At 41.9% G+C, this 25,502-nt stretch overlaps 1 protein-coding gene across 3 annotated transcripts in view; it reads right to left on the minus strand.

Annotated features, from left to right (window-relative positions):
• The window catches only part of LOC123780130 (protein WWC3-like), a 183,046-nt gene that overhangs the window by 26,166 nt on the left and 131,378 nt on the right, over positions 1-25,502 (minus strand). For all 3 annotated transcript variants that reach the window (XM_087859330.1, XM_087859331.1, XM_087859329.1), the window contains 9 exons: positions 24,123-24,212; positions 21,023-21,588; positions 16,952-17,072; positions 16,110-16,184; positions 15,579-15,665; positions 14,430-14,622; positions 13,038-13,211; positions 12,575-12,726; positions 11,128-11,293 (listed from right to left, as the gene is read on the minus strand). In XM_087859330.1, coding sequence (XP_087715456.1) covers positions 11,128-11,293; positions 12,575-12,726; positions 13,038-13,211; positions 14,430-14,622; positions 15,579-15,665; positions 16,110-16,184; positions 16,952-17,072; positions 21,023-21,588; positions 24,123-24,212 — 1,624 coding nt within the window. The remainder of the gene's footprint in view (positions 1-11,127; positions 11,294-12,574; positions 12,727-13,037; positions 13,212-14,429; positions 14,623-15,578; positions 15,666-16,109; positions 16,185-16,951; positions 17,073-21,022; positions 21,589-24,122; positions 24,213-25,502) is intronic.

Below are 25,502 nucleotides of genomic sequence, written 5' to 3' on the forward strand. Positions count from 1 at the left end.
TTTTTTATTTGTTTGTTTGTAAGTTTCTGTATCTGCCTATATATTTACCTTTACCAGAACTTTATATTTTATAAGAGTTTAAGTTACCATCTACTATCCTTTTATTACTTGATGAACTCCCTTAGCGTTTCTTTTATACGAACCCTACTGATAATGAACTTTTAGCTTGTTTATCTGAGAATGTTTTGATTTCTCCCTTATTTTTGAGGGACAATTTTGTCAGATATAATATTCCCTGTTCACAAAGTTTTTTTTTTCTCTCTCAGCACTTGAAAATAAAATTTCCCAATGCCTTCTCACCTGCAAGTTCTCTACTGAGAAATCCATGGATTATCTTACAGAAGTTCCACTGTAAAAGAGATGAGTTGCATTTCTTTGCTATTTTCAAGATTCGTTCTTTGTCTCTCACTTCCAACATTTTGATTATAATGTTTCCTGCTGTAGGTCTTTGCAGATTCACTCTCCTTGGAAATGAGTTTCTAATATTTGAATTTCCATTTCTTTTCTCAAATTTGGGAAGTTTTTCACCATTACTTCTTCATAACTCTTCTGATCCTTTCTCTCTTTCTTTTTCCCTTGTGTTATGACTTTGATACATATATTGGTTCATGGAGATATTATTTAAATCCCTTAAGCCCTGTTCATGTGTCTTTATTCTTTCTGTTCTACAGACGGTAATTTCAAATGACCTGTATTCAAGTAAGCTAATTATTTCTTCTGCCTGTTGAAAGACTTTAGTCAGTTTTTCAACTCAATTATTATAATTTGAAGCTCCCGGTTTGGGGGGAGAGGGCTTTAAAAAGATAATTTCATTTTTTAGACATTTTCATTTTGTTCTTAAATCATTTTCTTGAATTCTTTCATTGTATTGTGCAGTTGTCTGCTGAAGTAATTTCGTAGCTCACAGAATATATGTAGGACAGGTGTATTAAATTCTTTACCAAGTAAGTCAGAGATCTGTGTTTATTTGCAGTGAGTTTCTGGAGATTTATTTTGTGCCTGTGAACGGGACATTTTCCTCCTTCTTTCGTATGCATTGTAATTTTTTTTTTTTTTTGGAAACATCATAGCTAAACATTTCCCTAATTTAGGAAAGGAAACAATCATCCAAATGCAGGACACATAAACTTCCACCATATTAAACAAAAGCTGGCCCATACCAAGATGTATCGTAGTATATTTGCAAAATATAGAGATGAGGAAAACATCCTCAAAGCAGCAAGGGAAAAGAAATACCTAGCCTACAAAGTAAGACAAATAACATTCCTAAGAGATCTCTCAAATAGAAACCTAGAAAGGCAGAAAGGACTGACATGATATATTCAACATGCTGAAGAAATATTAAAGTGAACTGTAGGCAAAAAAGACCAAAAGCAATGAAGGATAGAAATGACCAGAGAACATCAGCAGACAACAACTCTATAAGTAACGCAATGGAACTAAATTCATATCAATAATCACTCCAAATGTAAATTCTCCTATTAAAAGACATAGTGTATCAGAATGGATAAAAAAAACAAGACTCATCCGTATGGTGCCTAATATACACATTTCAGACCTAATGGTACCTGCAGATGGAAAGTGAAGGGGTGGATATATACATCTATCATGCAAATGGATGTCAGAAGAAAGACGCAGTATTCATAATTATATCTGACAAATTAGACTTTAAACCAAAGACAGTAATAAGAGATGAAGAAGTGCACTACACATCATAATTAAGGAGTCTATCCAAGAAGAGGATCTAACAGTTGTAAATGTTTATGTTGCCAACGTTGGAGCAGCCAAATATATACTGAATTAATAACAAAGATTAAAAAACTCATTGATTATAATATAATAACAACAGTGGACATTAACATCCCATTTATAGCAATTGACAGGTCATCTATGCAAAAAATCATTAAGTAAACAATGGCTTTCCTGACACCCTGGGCCAAATGGAATGAACAGATATATTCAGAACATTTCATTCTAAGGCAGCAGAATACATATTCTTTTTGAGTGCACATGAGACATTCTCCAGAAGAGATCACATACTGGGTCACAAATCAGCCCTCAACAAGCACAAAAAAGACTGAGATCATACCAGGCATATTTTCTGACCACAACACTATGAAACTTAAAGTCTATCACAAGAGAGGGGCGCCTGGGTTGCACAGCGGTTGAGCGTCTGCCTTCGGCTCAGGGCGTGATCCTGGCGTTACGGGATCGAGCCCCACATCAGGCTCCTCCGCTATGAGCCTGCTTCTTCCTCTCGCACTCCCCCTGCTTGTGTTCCCTCTCTCGAGGGCTGTCTCTCTCTCTGTCAAATAAATAAATAAAATCTTTAAAAAAAAAAAAAGTCTATCACAAGAGAAAATCAGCAAAGACTGCAAACAGATGGAGTTTAAAGAACATATTACTAAAGAATAAATGGGTCAACAAGGAAATTAAAGAAGAATTAAGGAGCACCTGGGTGGCTCAGTCAAGAAGGATAGGTATTAGTTCTTCCTTAAATGTTTGGTGTAATTCCACTGGGAGGGCATCTGGTCCTGAACTCTAGTTTGCTGGGAGATTTTTGAATACTGCTTCAATTTCTCTTCTACTGGATTTAGGCTTTACTTGCTGTTCTTTTTCCAGCTACTTAGGTGTAAGGTTAGCTTGTGTATTTGAGACTTTTCTTGTTACTTGAGAAAGGCCTGTACTGCTATATACTTACTCTTCCTCCCTGGAAGCAAATGAAAATGACAGTTCAAAACCTTACAGATGCAGCAGAGGCGGTCCTAAGAGGAAGTAATCCTCCCCAAGTTTTTTTTTAATTTTAATGTTTTTTTATTAGATTACAGTAGTCACCATACAGTACATCCCTGGTTTCCGATGTAAAGTTCGGTGATTCATTAGTTGTGTATAACACCCAGTGCACGATGCAATACGTGCCCTCCTTACTACCCATCACCAGCCTATCCCATTCCCCCACCCCCTCCCCTCTGAGGACCTCAGTTTGTTTCTCAGAGTCCATAGTCTCTCATGCTTCATTCCCCCTTCTGATTACCCCCCCTTTCTTTATCCCTTCCTTCTCTTACCGATCTTCCTAGTTCTTATGTTCCATAACTGTGTGAAACCATATGATAATCGTATTTCTCTGCTTAACTTACTTCGCTTAGCATAATCTCAAGTTTCATCTTTGAAGGGCTGTTGAACCACAAAGGTATTTTGTATGTGAACTCTGTACTAGATATCCCTGCCATATTTTCGGACTATAACTGTATCGTATTTAAGTGGGAAAACATGGTTGTTCTTAGATTTGTGCAGAATTGTTGAGGAAGAATGTGTTATGATCTTTAATTACTGTCAAATGGCTCAGGAAAGAAAGTGGTATGCACCTAAGTCCTTGAAAATACACTGTGCTAATAAACCTGTCCTTCAAGTAACATCTTTTTGTCATTAAATAAAGTGTAATTAACTAATGCATGGAAACAAAGCAAAAAGCCATGTTTATTTGGTAGAAATTACACTCTGTATAAAGTGTCCTTAAGTATTATCTTCCTTTTACTTAGATTTATTAAACTTCCATGCAGAAGCAGTAGGGAAATGTCATATGCTTAATATTTGAAAATTCCCTGTGATTAAACCATGCTTTTGGTAACAACTTTTCTTTAACATATAAGTTTTTAAATTTATGTGTAGAAACATTAGGGAAAAGCCATATATTTGGCTCCTTGTTTATACCATATGCTTAACCTGTAGTTCAACTAACATATTCCTTTTACCTGTGTTTTTTTACTAATGAGTAAAATCCTTAGGGAAAAGGAATGTGTTTATCCCCTTGACAATACTATGCTTAAACACTCCTGCCATTACCATCCTCCTTATATATGTTGTTTTTTTTATGTGTACAAGTAATAAGAAAATGCTGTATTCTTGATTACTTGTAACTGCACTGTGTATAATGTGTCCTTATAGTAATTTCTTCCTTTTTTCAAGATATAAGCGATTTTGAACTTATGTGTAGGGGTGCCTGGGTGGCTCAGTCATTAAGCGTCTGCCTTCGGCTCAGGGCGTGATCCCAGGGTCCCAGGATCGAGCGCCACATCCACTGGGAGCCTGCTTCTTCCTCTCCCACTCCCCCTGCTTGTGTTGCCTCGGTTGCTGGCTGTCTCTCTGTCAAATAAATAAATAAAATCTTTAAAAAAATAAAATAGGATAGAGGAGTTAAGATGGCAGAGGAGTAGGAGACACCGTTTTCAGCCGGTCCTCCGAGTCGAGCTGGATAGGTACCAGACCAGCCTAAACAACCACGGAACCAGCCTGAGACGCAGGAAGACGCATCGGGATCTCTACAAATGAACATCTCCAGCGCTGAGTATTGAGGTACAAAGCGGGGAGCCATGAAACTGTGCACAGATATCAGAAGATAAAAGGAAAGGGGAGGGAGCAGCCGCGTTCGGGTGCCGGGAAGTGGTAGCCACTTGCACGGGGGAGTGGGCGGACTCACAGAGGGCACCCACGAGAGAGCGGACTGAGACCAGTGAGCCATGAATGCGCGCCACCAGGCATCTCGCGGAACACCGGAATCCCGGTGCGCTCACTGGATCCAGACGGAGACCTGGAGATCCAGGAGCATGCGCGGGGCGGCTGGCGGCTGGTGGCATTAGAAACACAAAGGACAGAGACGCGCCGGCCCTGGAAGTGAGGGCTGGGACACCGGGTGTGGGGCGCACATCCCGGGACGCTGCAGGGTTGAGCAGCACCAACAGAAACAGAGTTAAAGTGGCCAGAACATTAGTAGAGAACGGGCCGCAATCCTTCTGTTCCGTGACAGAGGCTGAAATTTGGCCGCTGCTGCTCTGACTCTCAGAAGAGGCACAGCAAACCGCCAGGGAAAGCCGCCAGAGAACAAAAGCCTGGAAATACCGGCATAGGGAGTGCCCATCCCCATCCCCCCTCCCAGGGGACGCCGAGACTCTACCCAAACAGGGCTGCCTGAGTATTGGCGCGGCAGGCCCCTCCCCAGAAGGCAGGCTGAAAAATCAAGAAGCCCACAACCCGGGCGCCTGGGTGGCGCACTCATTGAGCGCCTGCCTTCGGTTTAGGGCGTGATCCCGGCGTTTCGGAAAGGAGTCCCTCATTGGGCTCCTCCGCTGGGAGCCTGCTTCTTCCTCTCCCACTCCCCTGCTTCTGTTCCCTCTCTCGCTGGTTGGCTGCGGCATAAATAAATAAATAAAATCTTTAAAGAAGAAGCCCACATCCCTAAGATCCCTATAAAACAAGGGGCATGGCCTGGGACCCAGTCAATAATTTGGGCTCAGGAAACCCCGCAACCTCTCTTGATCAGAATGACAAGAAGGAGAAGCACCCCCCCCAGCAAAGAAAAGACAGTGAGTCTGTGGCCTCTGCGACAGAAATAATGGACATGGATGTAACCAAATTATCAGAAATGGAATTCAGAGTAACGATGGTCAAAATGATGAGTAGAATTGAAAAAACTATTAACGAAAAGGTTACTGAGAATATAGAATCCCTAAGGACAGAAATGAGAGCGAATCTCACAGAAATTAAAAATTCTATGAGCCAAATGCAGGCAAAACTAGAGGCTCTGACGGCCAGGGTCGCAGAAGCAGAGGAACGGGTTAGTGAATTGGAGGATGGGTTAATAGAGGAAAAAATAAAAATAGAAGATGGTCTTAAAAAAATCCACGCCCACGAATGTTGGCTACGGGAGATTACTGACTCAATGAAACGATCCAATGTTAGAATCATCGGCATCCCCGAGGGGATGGAGAAAAACAGAGGTCTAGAAGAGATATTTGAACAAACTGTAGCTGAAAACTTCCCTAATCTAGCAAGGGAAACAAACATTCGTGTCCAAGAGGCAGAGAGGACCCCTCCCAAACTCAACCACGACAAACCTACACCACGTCACATCATAGTGCATTTCGCAAATATTAGATGCAAGGATACAGTATTGAAAGCGGCCAGGGCAAAGAAATTTCTCACGTACCAAGGCAAAGGCATCAGAATTACGTCAGACCTGTCTACACAGACCTGGAATGAGAGAAAGGGTTGGGGGAGCATTTTTAAAGCTCTTTCAGAGAAAAACATGCAGCCAAGGATCCTTTATCCAGCAAGGCTGTCATCCAGAATTGATGGAGAAATAAAGACATTTCAGAATCGCCAGTCACTAACCAATTTTGTAACCACGAAACCAGCCCTACAGGAGATATTACGGGGGGTTCTATAAAAGTAAAAAGGCCCCAAAGTGATACAGAACAGAAAGTCACAGCCAATACAAACAAAGACTTTACTGGCAACATGGCAACATTAAAATCATATCTCTCAATAATCAGTCTTAATGTAAATGGTTTGAACCATCCCGTAAAAGGCCACAGGGTTGCGGATTGGATAAAAAGAAATGACCCATCCGGTAGTAAGGAGGGCACATATTGCATGGTGCACTGGGTGTTATACACAACTAATGAATCATCGAGCCTTACATCGAAAACCGTGGATGTACTGTATGGTGACTAACATAATATAATAAAAAATCATTATTAAAAAAATAAATAAAATAAAACACTTCAAAAAAAAAAAAAAAAAAAGAAATGACCCATCAATTTGCTGTCTACAAGAGACTCATTTTGAACCCAAAGATGCATTCAGACTGAGAGTAAGGGGATGGAGTACCATCTTTCACGCAAATGGACCTCAAAAGAAAGCTGGGGTAGAAATTCTCATATCAGATAAATTGGATTTTAAACTACAGTCTATAGTAAGAGACGCAGAAGGGCACTATATTATTCTTAAGGGAAGTATTCAACAAGTGGATATGACAATTGTAAATATATATGCCCCCAACAGGGGAGCAGCAAGATACACAAGCCAACTCTTAACCAGAATAAAGAGACATATAAATAAAAATACATTAATAGTAGGGGACCTCAACACTCCACTATCAGAAATAGACAGAACACCCTGGCAAAAACTAAGCAAAGAATCAAAGGCTTTGAATGCCATACTCGACGAGTTGGACCTCACAGATATATATAGAACACTACACCCCAGAACCAAAGAATACTCATTCTATTCTAATGCCCATGGAACATTCTCAAGAATAGACCATGTTCTGGGACACAAAACAGGTCTCAACCGATACCAAAAGATTGAAATTATCCCCTGCATATTCTCAGACCACAACGCTCTGAAATTGGAACTCAACCACAAGGAGAAATTTGGAAGAAACTCAAACACTTGGAGACTAAGAACCATCCTGCTCAGGAATGACTCGATAAACCAGGAAATCAAAAATCAAATTAAACAATTTATGGAGACCAATGAGAATGAAAATACAACAGTCCAAAACCTATGGGACACTGCAAAGGCAGTCCTAAGGGGGAAATACATAGCCATCCAAGCCTCACTCAAAAGAATAGAAAAATCTAAAATGCAGTTTTTATATTCTCACCTCAAGAAGCTGGAACAGCAACAGAGAGACAGGCCTAATCCACGCACGAGGAAGCAGTTGACCAAAATTAAAGCTAAAATCAATCAAGCAGAAACCAGAAGTACAGTAGAGCAGATCAACAGGACTAGAAGCTGGTTCTTGGAGAGAATCAATAAAATTGACAGACCACTGGCAAGACTTATCCAAAAGAAAAGAGAAAGGACCCAGATTATTAAAATTATGAATGAAAAAGGAGAGGTCACGACGAGCACCATTGAAATTGGAAGGATTATTAGAAATTTTTATCCACAGCTATATGCCAATAAACTAAGCAATCTGGAAGAGATGGAATCCTTCCTGGAAACCTATAAACTACCAAGATTGAAACCGGAAGAAATTGATTCCTTAAACAGGCCAATTAATTATGAAGAAATTGAGTCAGTGATAAACAACCTTCCAAATAACAAAACTCCAGGCCCGGACGGTTTTCCTGGGGAATTCTACCAAACATTCAAAGAAGAAATAATACCTATTCTCCTAAAGCTATTTCAAAAAATAGAAAAGAAGGAAAGCTACCAAACTCATTCTATGAGGCCAATATTACCTTGATCCCCAAACGAGGCAAAGACCCCCTCAAAAAGGAGAATTACAGACCGATTTCCCTAATGAATATGGACGCCAAAATCCTCAACAAGATACTTGCTAATAGAATCCAACAGTACATTAAAAGGATTATCCACCACGATCAAGTGGGATTCATACCTGGGATGCAAGCGTGGTTCAACATTCGCAAATCAATCAGTGTGATACATCATATCAACAAGAAAAGACTCAGGAACCATATGATTCTCTCAATCGATGCCGAAAAAGCATTTGACAAAATACAGCATCCTTTCCTGATTAAAACCCTTCAGAGTGTAGGAATAGAAGGTACATTTCTCAATCTCATACAAGCCATCTATGAAAAGCCTACTGCAAATATTATTCTCAATGGGGAAAAGCTGGAAGCCTTTCCCTTAAGATCAGGAACTCGACAAGGATGCCCACTCTCGCCACTATTATTCAACATAGTACTAGAAGTCCTTGCAACAGCAATCAGACAACAAAAAGGGATCAAAGGTATTCAAATCGGCAAAGAAGAAGTCAAAATGTCTCTCTTTGCAGATGACATGATACTCTATATGGAAAACCCAAAAGAATCCACTCCCAAACTATTAGAAGTTACAGAGCAATTCAGTAATGTGGCAGGATACAAAATAAATGCTCAGAAATCAGTTGCATTTCTATACATGAATAACGAGACTGAAGAAAGAGAAATTAGGGAATCCATCCCATTTACAATAGCACCAAAAACCATACGTTACCTTGGAATTAACTTAACCAGAGACGTAAAGGACCTATATTCTAGAAACTATAAATCACTCTTGAAAGACATTGAGGAAGACACAAAAAGATGGAAAGATATTCCATGGTCATGGATCGGAAGAATTAACATAGTTAAAATGTCCATGCTACCCAGAGCAATCTACACTTTCAATGCTATCCCGATCAAAATACCGAGGATATTTTTCAAAGAACTGGAACAAACAGTCCTTAAATTTGTATGGAAACAGAAAAGGCCCCGAATCTCCAAGGAACTGTCGAACAGCAAAAACAAAGCTGGGGGCATCACAATGCCGGATTTTGAGCTGTACTACAAAGCTGTGATCACAAAGACAGCATGGTACTGGCACAAAAACAGACACATAGACCAATGGAACAGAATAGAGAGCCCAGAAATGGACCCTCGGCTCTCTGGGCAACTAATATTTGATAAAACAGGAAAAAACATCCGGTGGGAAAAAGACAGTCTCTTCAATAAATGGTGCTGGGAAAATTGGACAGCTACATGCAAGAGAATGAAACTTGACCACTATCTCACACCATACACAAAAATAAACTCCAAATGAATGAAAGACCTCGATGTGAGACAGGAATCCATCAAAATTCTAGAGGAGAACATAGGCAACAACCTCTATGACATCGGCCAAAGCAACCTTTTTCATGACACATCCCCAAAGGCAAGAGAAACAAAAGATAAAATGAATTTATGGGACTTCATCAAGATTAAAAATTTCTGCACAGCCAAGGAAACAGTCAGAAAAACTAAGAGGCAGCCCACGGAATGGGAGAAGATATTTGCAAATGACACTACAGATAAAGGACTGGTATCCAAGGTCTTCAAAGAACTTCTCAAACTCAATACACGAGAAACAAATAAACAAATCAAAAAATGGGCAGAAGATATGAACAGACGCTTTTCCAATGAAGACATACAGATGGCTAACAGACACATGAAAAAGTGTTCAAAATCATTAGCCATCAAGGAAATTCAAATCAAAACCACACTGAGATACCACCTTACGCCAGTTAGAATGGCAAAAATAGACAAGGCAAGAAACAACAATTGTTGGAGAGGATGTGGAGAAAGGGGATCCCTCCTACATTGTTGGTGGGAATGCAAGTTGGTACAGCCACTCTGGAAAACAGTGTGGAGGTCTCTTAAAAAGTTAAAAATTGAGCTACCCTATGATCCAGCCATTGCACTACTGGGTATTTACCCCAAAGATACAGACGTAGTGAAGAGAAGGGCCATATGCACCCCAATGTTCATAGCAGCAATGTCCACAATAGCTAAATTGTGGAAGGAGCCGAGATGCCCTTCAACAGATGACTGGATTATGAAGTTGTGGTCCATATATACAATGGAATATTACTCCGCTATCAGAAAGAACGAGTTCTCAACATTTGCTGCAACATGGACGGCACTGGAGGAGATAATGCTAAGTGAAATAAGTCAAGCAGAGAAAGACAACTATCATATGATTTCTCTCATCTATGGAACATAAGAACTAGGATGATCGGTAGAGGAAGAAAGGGATAAAGAAGGGGGGTAATCAGAAGGGGGAATGAAACATGAGAGACTATGGACTATGAGAAACAAACTGAGGACTTCAGAGGGGAGGGGGGTGGGGGAATGGGATAGACCGGTGATGGGTAGTAAGGAGGGCACGTATTGCATGGTGCACTGGGTGTTATACACAACTAATGAATCATCGAAAACCGGGGATGTACTGTATGGTGACTAACATAATATAATAAAAAATCATTAAAAAAAATAAAATAAAATAAAATAAAATAAAATAAAATAAAATAAAATAAAAAAATAAAATAAAATTAATTTATGTGTAGGCAAAAATAAATTCAAAATGGATGGAAGACCTAAATGTGAGACATGAAACCATCAAAATTGTAGAGAAGAATACAGGCAGTAATTTCTCTGACATTGTTTATAATAATATGTTTCTGGATATCCTCCTAAATCAAGAGAAATAAAAGCATAAATAAACTCTTGGGGCTACTTCTTTTCCTCCGCTGTCTGTGAAATACCCCCTTGGTATAGCCCCCCTTCCCAATCCAACAGCTTGGTCCATTTCACAGCACACCGTCCCCATGGCCCCTGTCACGGGCAGTGTCTGCAGGTAAGCCTATTCCACTCCCGCATCGCAGAGTCTGTCGGCTTTTTGTCATCCATCTCCTCCACCCACCCCCTCCCATTTCACGTGCGGGGTGCAGGCACACATGCCTTCCTTCCAGGGCTGTGCCTGGGCTTGTACGGCAGAACATCGGGGAGCCCCAGCAGTCCCCTGACCTTGCCCACCTACCTTCAGAGGCGGAGGCTGAAGTTTCTCGGGGCTGTAAGGATCGGCCTGGCCAGCAAATGTGTGTCCATGGAGTGGGTCGATGCCAACGCAGCAGGGCTCCGGGTGTGGGGGGCTGGTCTGGGCGCAGCTGCTGCAGCCGCTATCCACCGAGTCGGCTTGCCAACTCCTAAAGCAGACGTTGCAAAAGCCCACAGCACGTGTGTCAACGTGGTCTTCCTTCCCTTCATCTTTTCTTCCCCAACTCCCTTGTGCACCCTGCCTTCTGCTCTTTATCAGGAATTCTCCAGTGAATTTTACTAGCGTGGAGTGGAACCAATGCTAACAGCTCTCCAGGATTTCCTGTTCGTTTTGCAGTTTGTGGATCCTTCCCTTTCCTCCCCATCCCATACATAAAACATTCTGAATTTGGTAAAAACCCCTTGCTAGAGCTGTAGTGTCAACCACCAGATCCAAGTGCTGCCGGCGATCGCATACGGGCACTCTTCTCTGCAAGTCAAAGGGTCTGCTGTCCCAGGGACACACATGACAAGGCCTTTCAGTAAGAGGGTCTGTGTGTCTCTAGCTTCACAGCTTCCCGCCAGTCCCCGAACACAATACCCTGCCCCTCGGCCCTGCACTTTCCCTCCCTATGGTAAATTCAGCCATAGCTGTTCAGAAGCAGCAGGCAGCCTTGGAAATGGGACTTTGTTGTGGAAAAACATGGAAGTAAAGTAGCACGAAAGTGCCTCTAGGAGGGCTCGACAGAAATCCACTCTACTGCAGAGCAGCTTCTACTGAGTGAAGGGTTTGCCAATAGGCAACTTCAGGTACAAGGTAGACAGTGCATGACTGCCTTTAAGTAAAATGCCCAGAACAGGCCAATCCATGGGGACAAAAAGGAGATGAGCAGTGGTGAAAGCCAAGGTAAAGGAAAGCAAGCACTATTATGAGCAAGCAGTATTATGAGGGTGGGTTTTTTTTCTGATGTGAGGGAAGTGACTGAAATGAATTGTGGTGAAGGTAGCATACCTGTGTGATTCTACCCAACACCACTGATTTGTATACCTGAAATGGGTGAATTCTATGTAGAGAAATTAGGCCTCCATAAAGTTGTTTAAAAACAACTTATAGGGACCTTATATTAATCATGGCAGAGCAGAGTCGCTAGTAGTCACTCCCACTCTTCCAGAGACATTGCACAAGGGTACAAAAAGGTGAAAAGCCTGCAGGGGGAGTTGGGGTCAAGGGGTCAAGGCACTGCGTCCTCTGGAAGAGCATGAAACTCCCAGTGAGCATCCCAACTTTGGGATGATACCAAATGTATCCAGCACATTGTACAGAGGTGCAGAAGAGAAAAGCCACTTGTACCGAAGTCCTCTGCCAGGGCCACGGCTGCCAAGTACTAGGCCTCAGTGGCCCGAGAAAGCACGCTTCATATTCCAGATGGGAGAAAGGGGTTTCGCCCTACCTCTCGGACATGGCCTCAGCTAGGTCCTCCTTCTGCTCCATCTCGAGCATCTCGTCCTCCGTGTATTCCAGCTTTGCCCGCTCCTCGGCCAGCTCGCGCTCTACGGCCTGCAGCTGGGCTGTGGTTCTGGCCAGCAGCGTTGTCACTGCATCCTGCCATGGGTGGGGGGTGGGCAGGGGTTGGAGTAGGGGGTGTGGGGACACGACACGGACAGGGACACTCCTGAGCCGTGGCTGGCCGCTCCCAATGACTAGCAGGTCTGCATTAAAGCCATGGTCACGGACAGCCATATATACCAACACCTCCCATCTGCGTGCCTTCCCTTGAACCTGCCCCTTGGGCAGCGCTATGCTCCCACACTAAGCGTGCAGAGACGCTCGTGGGAGATGAAGCCCCCGTGACAGTGGGTGTCGGCAGCGGGACAGCGGTGGTGCTCTGCAGCACAAGAGGCAGGCACACGTACCATCTTCCCAGCAGTGGCGGTGGCGGCTTGTGCGGGGTCCCCGGTGGCACCCCCCGCTCGCTCTCTCTCCCTGTTCCTGCGCGGCCCGCAACTGCTGAACACCTGCACAACGTACCAGCGCAGCTGCATTTCGCTGGACCCGTCGTAGTCAGCCAGGTTGATTTGAGCAATGCCCTGCACGAGTGTCCCCGGAAAAAAAAAAAAAAAAAAAAGGCAGAACAGGCACTGAGTGATTTCACCTTAACAACCAAGGGGAATCTTGTAAAACATCAAGTTGCCCTTTGATCCTAACCAGAAAGGCAGAATGTGTCATTGCTCTTCGAAGGACTACAGTGAAATGAAAGTGGCAGAGAGGCTCTTGAGGGAGGCTCCCGGACCCCTACCTCAGCCCCATGGAGAAGTGCCAGGAGGGGGACAGGGGTACAGAGTGGACAAGCTGCAATGAAGGGGGAGCGGTCAGGCTCAGGGTCTGCCCACTGAGGAGCTGCGGAGTCGCTCAGGTATTTCTGAAGCAAGAGAGAGCTGGCTGAACCGGGGATGTACTGTATGGTGACTAACATAATATAATAAAAAATCATTAAAAAAAAAAAAAAAAGAGAGCTGGCTGAACTCCACCATCGAATTCTCCTGCTGAGGGGTGAGACCAAGGGGAAAAATTCCAATTTCACAAAGAAATCATCTGCCTGCTGAGTCACAGCCCCGGCCAGTGCACGGCTGGGGTACTGAACACAGGCTGCTCGTGCTCTTAGTTCAAGGAGTACCAGATAAAACAGAGATCAGCCAGTAAATGCGAATTGCAAATAAACAACGGATTTTGTTAAAGTATAAATATGTCCAAATAGTGCATGGGAGTAATATACTTATATTAAAAAAGAAATCCACAGTTTATTTGAAATTCACGTTTAACTGCCCATTCTACATTTCCCAAATCTGCCAATCCTACTCAGTTTCCTCAACTGAAAATGGGAATAAATATAGAATTTTTGCAAGTATTAGCTGACATAATATATTCGAAGTACAAGGCACCTGACAAGATAAATGGTTTTATCATCTGATTCTGTACTTCTACCTACAAAGATCACTTAATGTTATAACAATTCCTGAACAACACACCATAGGAAAAAAAGATGGAGGGGAGAAAGACAGGGAAACGAATGAAGGGACAGAAACTGAGAAAAAAGTTACAGACAGGCAGAAAGACAAAGGAGTACAGACCAAAAAAAAAAAGAAAGAAGAAAAAGATTGGTGAGAAAACAAAAAATGTGAAAGAAAGGCAAAAAGATAAGAACAGAGAGGGTGGGAAACAGATTAAGAGAGGCTGAACACAAAGAAAGGAAGGAGGGAATGGGAAAGAAGATCACCAGGGAAAAGGGGGATGGTGCAGGGACATACCAGCAGTTCTTCCTGCATCTGCTGATTCAGTGAACATACATATAATTGAAGTGACTTCAACGTCAACATGCTTGAATGCACGGGGATTCTGAAAATTTCATTAAATACCAGGGGGGCCTGGAATTCCAGAGCCTTTGAGCAGTAAGTGTTCGGGGTGCCAGAGTCAATCGACGGCAAATAGACTCGGATGTGTCTGAAACCAGAAAGAGGGAAGAAAAATCAGAGAGGTGACACTTACTGACAGATTCGTGCGATGAAATGCATGAACCACACACGTATACACATGTATGTTTCCCTATTCGGATGCCCACGGGCAGAATTTTAAAGTCTTTTCAAAAAGGTTCTTTGCTCAACTAAGAGTAAACCCAAAGAATTTACGTGACCCTGGAGATTACTGGGAAAAACACAAAGAGAAAGGCTTACAAGTCAGTCGTTAAGACTTTGGAAGGAGTTAGAGGTCCTGCTTTCACCAGCTTTTTGGGAAGCCACCTGTACTGATCTCTCCATGGCCTCTTGGCTCCCTCTTCAAGCTGTGCCTGTCTCCAAGACAGTTCACACCAGCCTGGACTTCCTGCCCTGTCCACCCTCAGCATGGAACAAACGAGAAGCTCAAACACTGGCTGCAAAGTACACCATCAGGGTGAGCAAAATCCCAGGGCGAGCTCTCAGCCACTTACAACAGGGTTGCTCCCAAGGCCTTTAGAAGACAAGTGTAAAGACTCGTGGAAGGAAAGGGCACCCCTGGGCTTGAACGGACCATGACCAGTATGCTCCACAGCCTGTTAAGTGGGACCCGCCTGGCAGCCATCTGGGGCCACAGAGCTCACAGAGGTCGCGCCCTCCAACGGCAGCTACGCGTTTTTCCTTCTCCTTTGCTCAGACAAGGGCCCCTGGTCCCGGCCAGAAGCCTTTCCATTCACTTTGCAGGAGCACAGAGCTGGGCGCCACTACATCACCCACTCTTCTCAGAATTTCTAAGCCTTTCTATTCAGACATTGCCTGGTATTTCATTAGGAATAAGCTTTGGAACTCAGGTTCCCGAACGGCCTTTTCCCGCCCCAAAGTGCCGAGCAGAACAGGGGAGCTGCCAGCGCCGGCAGGGGTGTCCCCGGGGCCCCGCAGCACAGTGCTGCCGACAAGCCAGCTTACACTTTGCAGTCTTCCTTCGTGAGCAGCCCCGCAAAATTCTTTAGTTGGAGCACGTTCACAAGAAGACACTCGCTGGCACTGTCGAGCCTGGGAAATGGAACAGAAGCTCGTAGGCTGCCACCCGCCACCCTGGGACCCTCCCGCTGACTGGCCCCGGGCAGCAGCCTTCAGCAGCGGGTGGCCTGTGCAGCCACCGACGCAGGCCGCTCCGGGCATGACGGCTGGCCGCTTCCCAGGGCGTCCGTGCCCCCTGCTGACGGTCCCGGGACCCCCCGTTCCAGAACGTGACAGCAGCCGTGACCCCCAGTGTTGGAGGACGGCGGTGGAGCCGCTCTCCCCCATCCCTCCTTCCCGCCACCTCTGTCCCCCAACATGAGCCACTGAAACGGACTGCAGGCGTCCAGGCCGCGAGCACCAACCAGACGGCGGAGGTCCCTGCGTCCCTCCCGGCCTGGAAGTGTGGGTCACTGGGTGGGCCTCGATCTACAGGCCCTCTATAGGAGCGACAGGGTAGGAGTGTCCTGTACTCACACAAATCCAACGTGGATCTGGGGCCCTTCACTACCACAAGCGTCTCCGTGTGCAGACTCTTCAGCATCTTCACTCCTGAACAAAACAGAAATCACCGGGGTTACTCCCCAGGGAACCATCACTGGTTTGCCAGAAGCTCTCGTGCTGGGGCGCTTCTTACCGAGAAGGGCTTTCTTAAGTTGTGACTTCACTAAATTCTTTATGTAACTGAAAGGACACAGGAGGCCCACGACATACCTCCGTGGGTACCTGCCTACAAAGTGCTGTTGTTTTTGAGAAAATAACTTGGGATATCTTTCAATACCACATGTGCCATTCAGGGCAAACTTCCAAACTAACTCTTAAGCCATTTGCTGTAAGTGAAATGTCTGACAGACACCTGAAAGGAACAATGACATCAAACATATCAAATCAAAATAAAGCCCAGAATCCCAAAGGTGTTTTGTTGTCACAAAGTGATTCCTCTAGCCTAGGAAAGAGGGAAAGGAGGGAGAACATTCATTTCTAATGAATGCTTTCGAGAAAGGCAGGTCTCTCTTGTACAATGGCTCTCCTGTTCTAGCTCTCAGAGGCTTAGGCCTTCCACGGACCAGAGCCAGAGAGGAGGAAGTCATCCTCGAACCACGGAAGGAGGGCCAACCTCCAGAAGGCACACAGAAGCCAGAAGAGTTTTCTTTGCGGGTTGCTAAGGCCCAGCCTACCAAAGTTGAGAGAAGCCCGGAAGAGATTCTAGCCTTGGAGACACACGCAGTTTCAATATGCACAAGTCCCAGTATGCATACATTTTGTGCTTAACAGTAACACTGTGGGAAGTCTGCTGAGGGAGAAGATCAGCTTCTAACCTTTTGGTTGGAGGGTCAAATACCCCACTATCACTTGCTAGCGAATAATCCGACAGGCATGCAGACACTTGGCGCGCTCTCCTCTCCAACCTCTTGGCGCTGTCTTCTCGAAGAGTCACTGCTATAAACAAGAGACATACCTGCGGTCAGGAGGTGACAGCATGGGAGGCCAGGGACTGTGATGCCAAGAAATGAACACTCTAAGTTAGGGCACATGAGAGTTACTAAGTGCTCCAAAGACATGCCATTACAGATACATATATCATATATACATACGTATTTAAATATGTTCCACTCTTTTTTTTTTTTTTTTTCAGTTACAAGAGTGTGTAAGCAGGAACGGAGGAAAGGGAGAGAGAAAATCTTAAGCAGGCTCCATGTTGAGTGCAGAGCCTGATGTAGGGCTCAACGTCATAACCCACAGATCATGGCCTGAACTGAAATCAATAGTTGGAGACTAACTGTCTGAGCTACCCAGGCATCCTGGTGCAGTAAATTTTTTTAGCTATTGAAAACTGAAGTAGACTTCTGGCTGTTTCTTTAAAAGCTGTAAGCTGTTTGGAAAAACATTTGGTATGTTAAAGTTCTTTTCAACTCCTTAATGAGCATACAGAACATAAGATGATAGTGGGAATCCCCTTCCCACTCTCAGAAGTCCTATCTGAAATCCCAGAAAGAAATGTTACCCCAAATTACAATAGCAATTGCACTGGATGCATCACAAAGGAAGTGTTTATGGGACTCACACACTTTGGCCTCTAACTGCAATATTTTTCCCCAGTAGTTCTGAGGTCAAAATTGCTTTTTCATGGTTAGAATGTTACTTATAAAACAGTTTATTTTTTAAGTTTCATATCTACTATATGAAGATGCAAAGATAAGCACTGAAACTTTTCCTTTCAGTAATTCACCTATTGTTTCTACTCCTTTACTCACGTTTTGGTTTAATTTAACGAAAATTTAAAAAAATAACAAATGAAGGAAAACAATCTTCCTATAATAAACATGAAGATGTACATACATTTCATAGAGGCATGCTTAACGAGAAAACAGAAGATATGAATATCACTGGTAGTATGATAGTTCTTATCAAAAACACCCGTCTCTCTTCTATCTTTGTGTTTTTTATTACATTAGCTCTATAAATTGCAAATGTAGATGAGTCCGCAACCCTTAAGCAAGAGAAATGGCTAAGTCTACCAATGACCATTCCTCTTTTCAATCAATTTATTATTCAGCCAATTAAACCCAAACCTGTTAAACAGCACACAACACTTTGGAGCTGTATGGCCTCTCGTCTGAGGGTCTCAACTGCAGGCAAAAGTTGACCTTTCAAAGGTCTGCAATGCCAACCCTAGGGTACTACCAACCCCTTCGCAGTCTGGGACAGAAGTCAGCCTCATTCTGCGGTGGCCGGAGACACCAACTCCCAATGTCTAGATAAGACTCCTGAAGCTCTACTCATCAGCCCTGCAACAGAAAGGGACCCCAAATTCCAGGCTCTGAATTACAAACAGAACTCCTCAGTTTGCTGCATTGACCCCCAGCAAACAAAACTGCTCACAATCTTCATTCCCAGCCCACCCGGATACTCACAGCATGGCTCCTGCATTACTTTATATATGGCCTTATGTTACTTTAAGGAAACAGCACAATGAAACAAAGTTAACACCAAGTAACTGACAAAATAGGTAGTATCCTCAAGAGAGAAAATCACAGGGCAGATCCCAGCAAACCATTTTCAGCCTTCAAAACAATAAGACTGATCATGGGAAACAATGTTGATGAAGTAAGAAATGTCCCAAATATTCATTTTGCAAGATATCTGACCTTTCTAATCATCAAAGACAGAAAGAAACTGAGACATCAAGAACAGCAACACTGCTTGACATAAAGGAAGAAAATACAATGAGAACCACATTATGGGCAAATATGCCAGCTGGCATATTAAAATACCAAAAGCCAGTAAGTTCCGGGGGGAAAAACAGAGGAATAAATGCATCAAGCTTTTATAAAAATCTTAACCAACCTTAGTCATAAAAATTAATGTGAAATAATAATAATGGTAACTACTAAGCTACATTAAAGTACAATTATAAGATATGCCTTTCTTGGCCACACCCCTCCCATCCTAAATACACTGGTTCATTGCACAAAGATATGCCTACAGCCTGACTAACAAGGTGAAGAATTCCAAGGTCACTTACAGTGAACACTTCTGTCCAGCCTCATAAGGAAAAAGATACACAAACACAAAGCACAAAGTGAGAAACTGCAGAATTTAAATACAGTATGAATGTGATAAAAATGTTAAGAGATTAACAAAAACCAAGTTTTTATGGATTTAGATTAGCAAATTGCAATGGCAAATGAAACTAGAAAAGGATTTCAAAATCATCACATTATTTGGCTTTTAAAATCACAGGAAGTTAAAACCTTAGTAAAAATGTAAAATATGTTAAAGCTTACAGTCTATTACTCCACTCCTCTAGCCACCCTTCAGCCCCCTCACATTCATTTAAAACACAATGGAAGAAATTATTCATAGAGTTTAGGCAATTTCAAATTTTACCTTACTAAAATTGGATCTTGCTTGAGTTCAAACTTAGATTGTACTGCTCCTAGACCAACTGAAAGTTGGAGAAATCTACATGACTTTGGGCATCATAAATGAGGGGTAGCATAACACAAAGTGTACTAACATCCTTGGAAAATTTACGAACCTACAGTGACTCTGGGGTCAAGCTTCCCACAGCCCTCCACAGAAGTGGGAAGTAGGAAGTCACCTTGTGTGCATACCTGAAGCTGGTTAATCACCACTTCTCTGTGAGCACCCTCCACAATTCATTCACTGAATTAATTATTCTGAGTTTATAAGGGTTTAAGTTAAAGGACATCATCATGCAAGCTTCCACCAATCGGGGGCAGTGTCTTAGCACAGGCCAGTAAGTCCCTTTTACCAAGTTTGAACAATTACAAAATTGGCCAGCAAATGGGAAGGAAACATAAAGGAATCAGGATTAGAAATTAAGACAGCTCACCACTTCCCATCCTCTCTTTCCCTGGCCCAAAGAGGCCCTAAGGCTTTTGCTGATTTTCTGTACAATCAGATAGAAACTCCTGTATATCAACCTTTGGAGGAAAGCTGGGAAGGGGGACAAAAAAGAATAAGAAAAAAAAATAAGCTTAGACAATGAATGAAAATGGAAAAGTCAATGTTTCCCTTAAAACAAACAAACAACAAAAAAAGACACAAAGTGAATGAAATTTTCGTGAACACATGAATTACAGAAACACTGTAACTGTGGATATTGGAGTTATGTTTGAGGGAAATCTGGGAACATGGAGAGATAACAAAATAATGGAGACGCTAAATAACCAAGGGACCACTTCTGAACATAACTGGCATATGATTAAATACATAAATTTAACAGGGACTGGTATGGTAGATGTAAGTCATGAATAGAATGGTGGTGAATTTAAGGGAGTATAAAGATCAACCATGGTGAAGAGCAATGAAGCAAGGATGTGGTCAAAGACACAGAGTTGGTAGTTAATTGCGCAGGGATTTGAAGATCACCAGACAAAGTGATTGACAGAAATGACTAATGTTTACTGTCACATTGTTTTGAAATCACACGGGATTTTCCATTTGATAGAATTAAGTCCTTGAAAATCCAAGAAGAAAGGATAAAGATACGAAATCAAAGCAACAAAGGAAGTAGAAATTTCTGGTGGGCTACAGTGTGCATGTGCTGGTCTTTTGTGGAAGATTTGTGCTTTTTACCTTTTTTTTTTTTTTTTTTTTTTTTAACAAATAAGCACACCCTGGAAAAGTACTTTGAGTGAAAGACTACTCTGCCCATTTTAATTATCTTTTCACAGCAGGCACTAAGCACAGTTGCAGATGTAGAAACATCCACTGTAATACTGTGCAAACCAAATTAGGTTTGGACATTCCTACTTGTATCAATAGTCTTAAAGTGTACCATTGCACACGATTTCTTCCTGGAACCAGAAACCCTTCTTTCCCCAGCACTGAGAAAACCAGCAACACTCCTCAATACTTACTTGCAACCGTGGCAGCGGCGGGCACTTGGGGTCCTCGCTCGCGAGGTCCTTCCCCATCCCCGGGGAGCCCATGCGGCTGAAGGGAGGCCGTGCCCTGCAAGTCCTCATCCCCCAGAGCAGAGGCCTGAGCCCGCAGTCTGTCGAGGGTGCCCAGGCCGGGCACCTCGAAACTGTCCCCCAGTTGGGCCAAGGGCGAGTCACGCGAGGCCGGGAGGAAGGGCGTGTCCAAGGGCGAACTCGGGGGAGACAGAGAGGACAGGGATGAGCGGGAGGACAGGGATGCCAAGGACTGCGGCGTGTCCAGGGAGCGCCTCTGCTTGTGGAAGCCCGAGGGGACCGGGAGATCTAAGAAGGGGGCATCTCGTCCCAGGGAGTCGAAGGGAAGGAGATCGAAGCGCAGAAGCCGGCCACACTCGGCATCGGGTTTCTCGTACTGTGGGAGGCCGTAGATGTCGGTGAAGCTGACGGAGCTCAAGGACCCGCGGCTGGAGGCGAGTGAGCCCCGGCTGGAGGCCAGGGACCCACGACTGCTCCCTGAAGACACAGTCAGGGTGCTGGTGGACAGGCTGAAACGAGAGATACTTCTATTGTAATAATATTGTATGGTGACAGATGGTGACTACATTTATCACAGTGAATCCTGAATAATGCACAGAATTATCAAATCATGTTTGTCACCTGAAATTAATATAACATTGAGTCAACTATACTAAAAATAAATAAAATAAAATAATAAAATAAAATATCTGCCAAGTAGAAAAAAAAGTAGAAAAAAAAAACCAAAAAAAAAAAAAAACAACGAAAGAAAAGTAGCCTAACTGTGCTTGAGCCCTAGTGCTCTCCATTAATATTAATATTAACATATTTTTTTCTATTTTACGGACATCCAATAAGTAAGCTTAGAGACCAGGAATTGACTTACTTAACATGAACAATTTTTTTCATAATCTTTAAGAACACCTTTGTTGACTTCTGGGTGAAAATCTTTTAATTCTCTGATGAATACACAGTATAAAAAATACACATAAAAATGTTATCATTTGTTATTTTCCTTCATCATTTCCTTTGACATTTCTCCATTCTCTTGAAAGAGAGGCAATAAAGGGTTTTTCTTAATTTGTTTCAAATCGTGAAACTGTTTCTCATGGTAACCTGATGCGACTCTTATTTTCCTCTAGTTAATTCTATAATCATCATTTAGCATTAATATTACCTATAAAATATCTAATATAATTCATTAATACTATTGTTAGAGTACAAGATGATACATTATGCACTAAACTTCAGTAAAGATCCTAATAATTTGGTCATAAAAGAAAACTACAAGGAATTTGTTGAATCTACAACAATCTAGAGCATATTCTTTGTTTTGTTTTTAGTAAACTCTACCCCCAAAGTGGGGCTTGAGCCCAAGACCCCAAGATCAAGAGTTACATGCAAGTAATTTCTCTTCACAATGAGGAAATTTGGGTTTAAAAACATTAAGTGAATGCCTACAGCCATTTTGCTAAGTATTTGGAGACAACAAACTTTCCTGCATCTTGTCAGGGCACAGTGATTTCAATGAAGTAACTTACCTATGAAAGACACATAGACTTCTTTGCATTTACATTAGGCAGTCATTCCTTTAAGTATGAACTGCACCTAAGAGTTTCTTGTAACCAAATATAATATAGCAAAGGTGATGGAATGTCACTTCACAAATTAGGTTCCCAAAATACTGGCTTCCCTCTGAGATATTCTGTGGCACTATTATTTCCTTTTGCTGCCACTTTTGAGGACATTGCTCAGACCATACAGTCCTACAAGATGACAAGTGGAGAATAACAACCCTGTGAGTTCATTTAGAAATGGATTTTCTAAGCTCGTCTCACTTCTCTGACAAAGCAATGACAAGATAATGAATGAATGTTTCTTGTTTTAAGCAGGTAAACTCTGGGGTATTTTGTTATATCACATAAGTAATACAACTTTCCACTATTTTTTTAATGTTTAAGAATATACCTATTATAGAAAAAACTAAGTTCAAACATAATGTGATTAGTCTTCATCACTAGTATTCAGAGCCCCAATTTCATTATACTTAGCAGTTTTTGATCAACTGCATTTTTTTAAGAAAATAGCTAATTTATTAATAAATCCATCAAACCGTATTGTGCTTTAGAGAAATATTAACATTCCAGGCTGGTACCAAAATATATTGATTGCCAATAAAATGCTGAATGCCATCCCTTTCCTATTTCAAAATTAAAAGATGAAAAATGTTTGTTACTCAGCAACTTGTAATAAAACTGAAAAAACTGAAGACATTACTGAATTGGGAAAAACAGAAGCCAACCTTTCCTTGCTGTTGCCTAATTCCACACAAAACCATTTATCCCTACTGTTGGAAAAAAAAACACACTAAATTTTACTAATTCCTTAAATTACTTAGACTTTAGGGTCTGTGACCCCAAAAATAACATGTTTAGCACATAGCACATTTTCAATTACAGCAATGATTAAAATGAAGAACTCTAGAATATTACTGCCTAATTTGAATTCCTGACTCAAACATGTACTAGCTAATGACATTTGGCCATTATTTGACCTCTGGAGATCCTATTTTCTCACTGGTCCCTAGAATAATAACAGTTCCTATCTCCTGGCATTAAGAGTATATTCTGAAAAAATATATATATAAGCTCTTAATATGCCTCAGAATACAGTATTTGAAAACGTAGCCTTTAATGGTGCATCCAAACCCTACTTACATTTAAAATATTCATATCATTTTTAAAATAAAAAATAAGAATGTACCTGTGCATAGATTTAGATGCATGTCATACTTCTTTAGCTGTTACCTAATTATAAAAATCTTTAGAGAAATGTGACTTCACATTTGTTATTGTAAAGCGAAATTCAGTTCATGTTCCTTTAATCATACCTTAACAGTTTGTTCTAAAAATATAATGTATCCACTTTGACATTTTGTGTTCATACGACTTCAGTTCCCAAGTTATGGTACAATAAAATCTAAACTAAAGGGAATTACGAATTTCATGGACTTGTCTTTATAACAGTGAAATTAAATATACCTTTCTCTTTGAAAGTAATCTACCTTTTTAACTGAGACTGGAGATAGGATGTTAAGCGGGAAGCCTCTTCCAGCTGTATAAGCAGACAATTTTTTTTTTCCCGAAGTAGAATCCTGTAGGTAAGAAAACAGTCCATTGGTGGATTTCAAAGGTAGTGAGTATATTTTTCCATAACAAGAAATTCAAGTATAAATTCCCCAAAAGTGATTGAAGTTTGAATGACTATCAATCCTAAAACAATGTACAGGTCATAAACTCAGAGATAACAGAGACTGTTTATGTCGTGTTTCAGACTATATCCCTATAATCCTGAACAGTGATATCTGATCCACTATATAAGTTAGTTGGGTGGTGAATGGCTGGATAGAGGATGGATGAGTGCAGATGGATGAGTGGTAAGTAGATGAAGACAGAATGGACAGACAGAGGTGGACAGAGATGTGGATGGGAACCTAGAAGGTGAGTCCAAATGGAGAACATATATAAATCTACTGAACTTCCTTGGAACAAATCTTATTTTCTTGTCCTTGTTTCTTGTCTAGGCAAAAATAAATGCAGTGCTAATACCGAAAGTCAACAGAATTTTAAAAACTGCAATCAAATAAAACAAAATAGCAACTACACCTGTCCCCTGGGGCGTGAATTTGGAGGTAATTTTTTTCTTCTACTTTTTTCCACTTTATGATTCTCTAAAATGACATATTTCCTCCACTGTGGAAAATGCATCGCCTAGAGTCCAGCACATATAGGCATTCAAGAAATAATTGCTGGATGGCATAGAATGAATGAATGCTCTTGCCTTTACAATAAAACACTCAAAATTCAAAATGATGGTATTTTGAATATGGCCAGTGGTAAGAATCCTTAAAACAGTAGCTTTCTGTATCCCCAGTGAGAGGAAACCAGAAGAAGATGGACTCTGGCAGAAGCCAGAGTTTCAAAAAATTTTGGCTATTACTGATATGCAAAGTAATAGACAACCAATGTAGAATATGGAAGACATAACCACTGCGAGGTACTTTAAAGCTTAAACAATATACATAAATTCTATCATTTCTCTGTTTCTCTTAGATGCAAACACAATTTCAAAATGTTTCCATGCAGAACTCCTTTTGTCTTTAATGAAACACAGTACTCTGTTACAAAAATTAGTCAGGGAGGAACCACCTTTTTTACTTTTAGCTAGTAAAACACCTCTTTAACAAGATACAGTACATGACGAATTTTAAATTTGAATAGCATATATTACAACAGTGGTTTTCCAAGTGTGACCAAGGACCACACTTGGATCCCGGAGACCATTACAGGCACACACCAAGGCTCAATATCTCACCAACATATCTGTATGGAGCCAGATTGTGTTCGTATATTAATCAAAATGATATATCATTAACAACTGCTCA

Source organism: Ursus americanus, chromosome 37 (genome assembly GCF_024610735.1).
Source record: "Ursus americanus isolate L20-20 chromosome 37, mUrsAme1.1.p, whole genome shotgun sequence".
Taxonomy (NCBI): Eukaryota; Metazoa; Chordata; class Mammalia; order Carnivora; family Ursidae; genus Ursus; species Ursus americanus.